The sequence below is a fragment of the Pyricularia pennisetigena genome, chromosome 6 (assembly GCF_004337985.1).
Source record: "Pyricularia pennisetigena strain Br36 chromosome 6, whole genome shotgun sequence".
NCBI lineage: Eukaryota > Fungi > Ascomycota > Sordariomycetes > Magnaporthales > Pyriculariaceae > Pyricularia > Pyricularia pennisetigena.
The window spans coordinates 3,539,118-3,549,124 of record NC_043744.1 but is presented as its reverse complement, the minus strand read 5'-3'; the positions used below and the strand labels follow the sequence as shown (position 1 = coordinate 3,549,124).

At 32.2% G+C, this 10,007-nt stretch overlaps 1 protein-coding gene across 1 annotated transcript; it reads right to left on the bottom strand.

Moving 5' to 3' along the window:
- Positions 1–3,346: 3,346 nt before the first annotated feature.
- PpBr36_04826 (uncharacterized protein) lies at positions 3,347–3,700 on the bottom strand (the record flags this gene model as incomplete). Its single annotated transcript, XM_029891985.1, has 1 exon — positions 3,347–3,700. The coding sequence occupies one exon, from the start codon at positions 3,698–3,700 to the stop codon at positions 3,347–3,349; it is 354 nt and encodes a 117-aa protein (XP_029749611.1).
- Positions 3,701–10,007: the final 6,307 nt, after the last annotated feature.

Below are 10,007 nucleotides of genomic sequence, written 5' to 3'. Positions count from 1 at the left end.
GCCAAATCATGTGACGTGACCCCGCATTCCGGACATCCGGATCGAAGATCTGCACCTACGGATTCGAACACGTAATTCACAACTTAGCTTTAGATTCATCACCTTCATAACCTTCATCGATTCAACGATTTAACGAATCGATTGTGCAACAACGATATATCATCTTTATTACCCGCTAGCAGACGGTTATCTGCCATTTCAACGTTCCATTAGCCTTATACGTGATCCACTTTTCCCCGCGTTCAAGATTAAGCTTATTCTATTTCATAACCTCTTTCCACTAACAAAGCCTTTAACACTTCCAATTTACAAGGTTTTTTTGAAATTTATAGGGCTTAACCCTTTAAAAGCTTAAATTTTACCTACTGAATTTTAAGGCATTATTTAATTAGTTCGTTAATTAATTACCCACTATATTTCCTTTGTCTGCAATACTGGATTTTTGTTAACCTCATACCCTTCGTATTACCCGAGTTTACCTGGCACAGGTTAATTAACAAGCAATTTATACCGACCTTATACCAAAAATTGAGTCAAAATTGAAAAAGCTCGTGCTTTGGGCCATTTACGCATTCGAAACACCCTATATAATATGCCTAATTTGGACTATTACCAACGAATAACCAGATTAATTACCTGGTTTAATAATTAATTCCGTGGGTTAATATTATGCAAATCGGGAGTTTGAATCCGGGGGTTATTACAATTTTGGGGGTCTTTTCCAATTCGGGGGTACGTCCAATTCGGGGGTTACAGGTCGGTATACAAAGTTCAATTATCCAGGGGGCTTATATCGGGAGTTCGAATTGGGCTGGGATATAAGGGGGATTTCTTTTTTTAGGGTTTTATTTTTTATGCACTTTTCTTTTCCGATTTTATGTAAGTAATAGCAGAAAAAAGGGGGTGTTAATTATATGCGTTATTTAACATGTAATGGGTCCATTTTTATCTGTATATAAACCATAATAAATAGTGCCGAAGTGGGGTTGTTGGGGTTGTCGAATTTTCCGTTATATTTTATGTGTTGCAGGAGTTGCGATTTAAAATGTCAGCGAATAGGGTTTTTACCCTGTACCGGGTTTAATACCCACCCTGCATTTACAAGTTAACTACCCTATATTTGGTTAAAATTTTCACCAAATCAGCAAATTAATGCGAATTTAGAAATGGTTTGTATAGAAATAAGGGTGTTCTTTCAACAACGCATACAAAATAGTTTTTTTCGGAAAATCGTATGCGGTACTGGAACGCTTTCTGGGGTGCGGACCCCGATTTTGATATCGGAGAATATGTAAGGGAAACAAAGCAAAGGCTCCCCCACCAATAAATTTAAGCTAATTAATCCCAAAGTTAGTAAACTATTTTAGTAAATAATCTAGTGTATTTAAGCCCTGTAATTACAGGCTTTATAGCGCAACTAGCACCACGGCGCACCTAGGTTAATGTTTTAATCCCTGTCAGCAACCCATATTGTTAACAGATTATATATAACGGATGAATTTATGTTTCTTTGTTTATAAAACAATATTCAACTCGCATATTCACCCCTTTATTCGTTATACGCTCTTTAACCATTGGATTTATTGGTTTTTGGGCCGTTAAAAAAAGCTCATCGACGTCAATTTGGATTTGTAAACCAATTTTGCTACTTAAAAGTTGTTGGAAAAGGAAATTCCTTCCTTTTTTATAAAATAACCAAATTGAAAACATTTAAAGCAAAAAATATTTAATCTGGGTGGTATATAACGGGGTTATCGCCGGTGAATTTGGTTAAACCACTTTCAAGCCCTTTTTGTTAAAAAAAAGCAACGCCAACGTTATAAACAATAAAAACAACGGTTTGCAAAAGGATAAAATACCGAAAGACCCAGCCCAAAAAATTAACGACCCGTTTTTACTTATTTGGAAAACCCCTAAAACGACCCGAAATATCCGATTTCAATTGCAAAAGCATTCCCAATTTCATAAAACCAACGCTGTTCCACGATTTTTGTTTGCAAAAGTCCAAAAAAGCTTTTAAGCCAGAAATATACTTTCAGCTCACGCTTAAGAAAAAATTAGTTTCTTGGAAGCATAATTGGAGGTAATACGACCGGCGAAAAAAAAGAAAATTCCGGACCCAAAGGAGCTTTTGGTTAACAAATAAAACATTATGAAGTTGCAGGAAAGTGATATAGAAAGTTTGGAACCTTGAGCTGATTAAGAAGAGGTTATTAAACGGGAACAGCCTGAAAATGATTGTATTTTTGTGCGTTATTAGTTTTATATTTAAACTTGCTTATAAAAGTAGTCATTTCATTGTTGGATTTTTAGGTGTGGCCAACAGGGGGGTTGCCATCAGGGGGTACCCGACGCTATCTCTTATTCTATATATAAAATCTTCTTATTGTCTTATTCATATAAAAATTTACTTTGTATTTAATTGTTTTGTTTGTTAGCAATTTATATGTTTTTTCTTAATTTTTGAAGTTGAGAATTAATTCATTATTAGCTGTAGCCGTTAGCCAGCCCAGCTAACCTGCCCAGGTTAAACTATAAACTGCTTTATAATATATACTTCAATATATATTTATAGCATTTGAATTCGAATTTTGAAAAATGAAAATCGGGCGTTGTCCGAAAGCCTTATGTCTCGCTTAGAAAACGCCCTATAGGACTTAGACTTGCACTTTCAAATGGCCAATGTTCGGTCTTATATATTGAAATGTTTTGGTCTTTATTAAAGTATCCGTTAAACAGTCATAAAAAGTTAAACCAGGACGTTAGGGTGTCCACTCCCGGCTTATCTCCACTTGTGGGTCACCCACTGTAAAGATTTAGTTAGTGTTGTATAAAAGTAAATTACGGCCCGCCCTCCCTCCCCCCCGTGGAAGATTTTGAAACTTCAATTAAAAAGATATTGAAAAGAATAACCAAAACCAAAAAGAAATCGGAGAAGGAGTACCGCTATAAGCGGATTAAAATGAGGTGGTATCGAATTTGGCGGTTGAAATAATTAAAAAACAAATATCAAATCATTATTAATAAAGGTATTAAATGTTATATATAGCGTACTATCCGTTTATTTTCACGATTTTATAATCTTTTATAACGAAGAATTAATCGCACACTTGTTAAAAATACCACCATAGACGGCGAAAATCGACAAATCGTCCTCAAACCTAAAATAGAACGTTTTTTTTGGATAAATCCACAGGTATATTGCAAAACCGCAATTGATTTTTAACGTGGATTAATTGCAAAGCTTTGGGACTCAGGGATAAACCCTGAAAGTCTGTTTAAGTTGTTGTTTGCGGCGCAACAACCGCCTCCCAATATTTCACTATTTAATCGTGAATTTGAAACCCTATGCAGGCCCCCACCGTATATCACCCGAATCGAGCGTACCTTGTTGATATCCAATATCCTTTAAAATCTTCGATACCCCGGCGTAATCCATTTTTTTGGTGGGATCTCCGGAAATCCATCCCCAATTGTCGCCCTCATTTTTAAGCCATCCAGTATATCCAGTTTTTTTCCATACGGGGTTAGATCTAACATTGTTGAAAGTACGTTCCCATGAATTTACGATGGATAAATCATCGTGTTTGGGATTTGAATTTTGCGAAAATGCCACCATAAATTTTTCAGGGGTTTGGGCGGCAATGGCAGTAGTTGCAAACAAAAACCCAAATGTAGAAACGAAAGTAAAATGAACCATTGTGATAATATGAAAATTGAATCCTAATATAAAATAAATTGGGTTTTGTTAAATAAAATATTTTGACTGAGGATAAAATAAGTGAAAAAAAGAAATAAGGAAATAGATTGGAAAATATCGCTGTGTTGTCTTTTAGAAATTGTGTGAGCAAAAAGGGGATTAATTGCCTTTATATATTGATTTTCATTATAAGCTCCTAACAAAAGTGGGTTGAAAACACCACTAGGGATATCCGACGATTCAACCCACGTTACGCTTGCTACTGCTTGTTTTAATTAAGTAACAAACTTTTTAAATCATGCTATATTTGGAAATTGCTATTGAAAGAATAAAAAAGAATTCTATAAATAGGTGTTAACAATATGGGTTGCTAACAGGGGTTTAGGCATTAGCCTAGGTGCGGCGTGGTGCTAGTTGCGCTATAAAGCCTGTAATTACAGGGCTTAAATTCACTAGATCATTTACTAAATTAATTTACTAACTTTGGGATTAATTAACTTAAATTTATTTGTGGGGGAGCCTTTGCTTTGTTTCCCTTACATATTCTCCGATATCGAAATCGGGGTCCACACCCCAGAAAGCGTTCCGGTGCCGTACACGATTTTCCGAAAAATTATTTTATATGGGTTTTGGAAAAAACACCTTTATTGCTATACAAACCATTTTCAAGTTCGCATTAATATGCTAATTTGGTGAAAGTTTTAACCCGATATAGGGCAGCTGACTCGTAACTGCAGGGTGGGTGTTAAACCCGGTACAGGGGAAACCCCATTCGCTGACCGCTAAATCGCAATTCCTATAATAGAAAATATAACGGAAAATCCGACAACCCCGATAGCCCCACTTGGGCACTATCTATTTTGGCTTACATATAAATAGAAGTGAACCCACTATATGCTAAGTAACGCATATATTTAACAAATATAAAGGCGTTTCGACTGTAAACTTTATATAAAAATATATAGTTTTTACCTATCCGTTTATTTACCTGCTTATATAATACAAGATATACACCAAAGTTTACTATAATAGCGTATATACGTTTTCGACCCGCCACGTGCACAAATTATAAAATTTGGTAGAAAAACAAATGTAATACAAAAAAGAATCGACGATTTGCAAATTACCGAAAAAAAGCAGTACCGCTATAAGCGGATTAAAGGCAGGTGGTATCCGACTTTTAACTAACGAACCGGACACGAAATGTTTTCAATTTATAAATTAGGCCTACCAGTTCCTATTTTTAACGATATTTTCTTTTTCTTAATACTTTGCATAATTTTGGAATAATTTAGAAGTTTCCGTCGCAAAAATGCCCAAAATACCGCCATTAACGTAGCCTCAGGGCTCATCCCTGAAGCTCAGAGCTCCGCAATTGATCCACTTCGTTCGCTTCGCTCCACTTCGTGGCTCAATTGGGGTTTTGTACATACCTGTGGGTCCAGGTAAAGATCGTTCTGGTGCAGGTTTAAGGACAATTTGTTAGTCTCAATGCTCAGACTAGACCCCCCTGCTCCGCAGTGGGGACCGAACGCTCCACATACCTTTTAGCCACATGGCTTTTCGACCAATTACATTGGCCGAAAAGATCGAGCTCGTTCTAATCTGAGGACATTTTGGCGCATTTCGCCGTTCATGTAATTTCAGGGCTCATCCCTGAAGCCCAAAGCTCCACAATTAATCCACTCCGTTCGCTTCGCTCCACTTCGTGGCTTAATTGCGGTTTTGCAATGTACCTGTGGGTCCATCCAAAGAACGCTTTGGTTCAGGTTTGAGGACAATTTGTCGATTTTCGCCGTTTATGGCGGTATTTTTGGCCTTTTTTTAACCGAAATTCCTTTATTATTCCACAACCACGCATAATATTGAAAAAATAAATTATCGTTAAAAATAGCGTTTAATACCGCTATTAGTAGCAATTCGATTTATTTTATTATTTGCTATAATGGCCGAATTCGATACCACCTGCCCTTAATCCGTTTATGGCGGTACTGTTTTTTCGATTTTTTTTTTCGATTTTCGATTTCTTTTAATATTATTTTTATTTTTTGACCAAATTTTATAATTTTTGCACGTGGAGGGTTGTATATATTTATATATCGATCTACTAAATTTTGGTGCATATATTAGATTATATAAGCAGTTGAATAGGCGGATAGGCAAAGTATATACTTTTTTATATATAATTTACAATCGAAACTCGTTTATATTTTTACTAATTTTAACGATAATAAAACCAAAACTTCAGAAATCCGATTACGCTTATAAATTGACGTCCAAACCCAGTCCTGCCTATAATATCGGTTTTAAAAATTGTTTCATAAAAGAAAATGCTAAATATGTATTTTATAAATCTTTTTGCTTTATTTAATTAATTTTATATTATTTTTGTTTTGCAGCCAAATTTTGTGGTTTTTGCACGTGGGGGGTGGCATATATATATTTAATATAACACCACACTTTTGTACGTTTATCTAATTATTTTAGCCGTTAAATATGCGGATAGGTAAAGTGTATCCAATTTTATATATATTTTGCAATCGAAATGTTTTTATATTTTTACCAATTTTAATATTAATAAAACCAAAGTTTGTAAAAGTGGACTATGTATATAAATAAGCGTTAACGTGAAACCCAACTTACAATACCGGCTCTTTTTATTTTTTTATAATAAAAAACGGTAGATTTGTATTATTTTTATATTTTCTGCTTTATTTAATTGAATAAAATTCATAAAAAAAAAACTTATCTAAAATTTACTTACAAACTTATAAAGGAATGTATCAATTAAACGTATTTTAATTTTACCAATATTTGCGTAAATTATTTAATTTTTTAACAAATTGTTAATTTATATAAAAGTATTAATAAAACTTTTATTTCAATCGATAATTGCATGCACTTTGCAGTGTTAGGTTTACTAGTCTTGAAAAACTGTAATTTTAGTTAAAGCTACTATTATATACCATTATTTCAAATAAAAATTAAATATAATGAAAAATTACAGATTTTATCTAATATTTTAATATCTTTCCATATATAATAGCTATTAAAACGCGGCCGGCATTCAAATGATCAACAAACTCCAATTAATTCAGCGCAAGTTATTATATATTTTTATAATTTTTATTTGTTTTTTATTCGAATATTTAATTATATATCATAATTGCATCATTTTCTTTTGCTATTATAATGCGAATATATTGTATATACCCGCTATAAACGGTAAAATACTACAAATTATCCTCATATTAATAAAATAATTATCAGCGATATCGCAATATTAGGTATATTATGAATAATACCGTTATAAACGGCGAAATGCGACAAGATGTCCTCAGACTAGAACGAGCGCGATCTTTTCGGCCAATGTAATTGGTCGAAAAGCCATGTGGCTGAAAGGTACATGGAGCGTTCGGTCCCCACTGCGGAGCAGGGGGGTCTAGTCTGAGCACTGAGACTACCGTTCATGGCGGTACCACCAACGATAATTTGTCGCATTTCGCCGTTTATAACGGTATTATTAATAATATACCTAATGTTGCGATATCGCTAATAATTATTTTATTACTATAAGGATAATTGTGGTATTCTGCCGTTTATAGCGGGTATATATAATATATTCGCATTATAATGGTAAAAGAAAACGGTGTAACCATAGTATGCAATTAAATATTCGAGTAAAAAAATAAATAAAAGTGATAAAAATATATAGTAATTGGCGTTGAATTCATTGGAGTTTGGTGATTATTTGAATACGGGCCGCGTCTTTATAGCCACTGTATTTGGAAAAATATTAAAATATTGAGTAAAATTTGTAATTTTTCATTATATTTAAATCATATTTATATAATGGTATATAATATTAATTTTAACTTCAATTACAGTATTTATAGCCTAGCAGACCTAATACTGCAAAATGCATGCAATTCTCGATTAAAACAAAACTTTTATTAATATTTTTGTATTAACTAATAATTTGGTGAAAAATTGAATGCTTTACGCAAATATTGGTAAAATTGAAAAAGAATCTAATTTATACGTTGCTCTATCAATTTATTAAAACAATCTTGTTTAACTTTTTTCTATAAATTTTATTTAATTAAATAAAGAAAAGAATACAAAAATAATACAAATTTAGCATTTTTTATATGAAAAAATAAAAAGGGCCGGTATTATAGATCGATTTTTACGCTGACATTTGTTTATATACGTAATCCACTTTCTCAACGTTTGGTTTTATTAATGTCAATATTGGTAGAAATGTAAAAACATTTCAATTGTAAAATATATGTAAAATTGAATATATTTTACCTATCCGCATATTTAACGGCTTATATAATCGGCTATACGTACCAAAATGTAATATCATATTAAATATATATATACCACCCCCCACGTGCAAAAACCATAAAATTTGGCTGCAAAACAAAAATAATATAAAATTAATTAAATAAAGCAAAAAGATTTATAAAATATATACTTAGCATTTCTTTTTATTAAACAGCTTTTAAAGCCGACATTATAGATTGGATTGGACTTGGACGCTTGCTTATATACGTCATCGAATCTCTGAAGCTTTGGTTTTATTATCGTTAAAATTGGTAAAACTATAAGCGAGTTTCGATTGTGAATTATATATAAAAAGGTATATACTTTGCCTATCCGTTTATACAACTACTTATATAATTTGGTATATACACAAGAAATTATTATAACGATATATATATATATATATATATGCGACCCTTTACTTGCAAAATCTATAAAATTTGATTAAAAATTAAAAATAATATTAAAAAAAATCGAAAATCGAAAAAAAATTCAAAAAATAGTACCGCCATAAACGGATGAAGGGCAGGTGGTATCCAATTCGGCCATTATAATAAATAAAAAATAAATCAAATTGCTGCTAATAGCGGTATTAAACGTTATTTTCAACGATATTTTCTTTTTTCAATATTTTGCGTAATTGTGGAATAATAAAGGAATGTCGGACGAAAAAAGGCCAAAAATACCGCCATAAACGGCGAAAATCGACAAACTGTCCTCACACCCGAACCAGAATATTTTCTGGATGGACCCACAGGTACATTGCAAAACCGCAATTAAACCACGAAATGGATCAATTGTGGAGCTCTGGGCTTCAGGGATAAGCCCTAAAACTAACAATTTGTCAATTCTCGTCGTTAATAGTAGTTTTACTTAGTCTCAAAGCTTATCCCTAAAGCCCAAAGCTCCACAATTGATCCACTCCGTTCGCTTCGCTCCACTTCGTGGCTCAATTGCGGTTTTGCAATGTATTTATGGGTCCATCCAAAAAATATTTTGGTTTAGGTGTGAGGACAATTTCTCGATTTTCGCCCTTTATGGCGGTATTTTTGGCCTTTTTTCGACCGATATTCCTTTATTATTCCATAATTACGCAAAATATTAAAAATAGAAAATATCGTTAAAAATAGCATTTAATACCGCTATTAGCAGCAATTTAATTTATTTTTTATTTATTATAATAACCGAATTGGATACCACCTGCCCTCAATCCGTTTATGGCGGTATTGTTTTTTCGATTTTATTTTCGATTTTCGAATTTTTTTGATATTATTTTTAATCTTTCATTAAATTTTATACTTTTTGCACGTGGAGGCTCGTATATGTATATATACCGTTGTACTAAATTTCGGTATATATATTGCATTATATAGGCAGTTAAATAAGCGGATAGGCAAAATATATATTTTGTATATATAATTTACAATCGAAACTTATTTATATTTTTACCAATTTTGACGATAATGAAATCAAAACTTTAGGGATTAGATTACGTATATAAACAAACGTCCAAGCTTTACCCTCCCTATTCTATTGTCTTTGAAATCTTTTTTATGATAAAAAATATGAAATATGTATTTTATAAATCTTTTTGCTTTATTTTATTAAATCTATATTATTTTTGTTTTGCAGCCAGACTTTATAAATTTTGCGCGTAGGGGATGGTATATAAATATATAATATAATACCTCAATTTGGTATATATATCCGACTATATAAAGCGTTAAATATACGGATAGGTAAAGTATATTTCATTTTGCATATGATTTACAATCGAAACGCTTTTCTAATTTTACCAATTTTGATATTAATAAAACCAAAATTTTCAAACGTTAATTGCGTATATAAGCGAGCGTCAATGTATAATCCGATTTTCAATACCCGCTTTTGTTATTCTTTTATATAAATAAGTTCTAAATTTGTGTTATTTTTATATATTTTTTGATTTATTAAATTGAATAAAAATTAAAAAAAC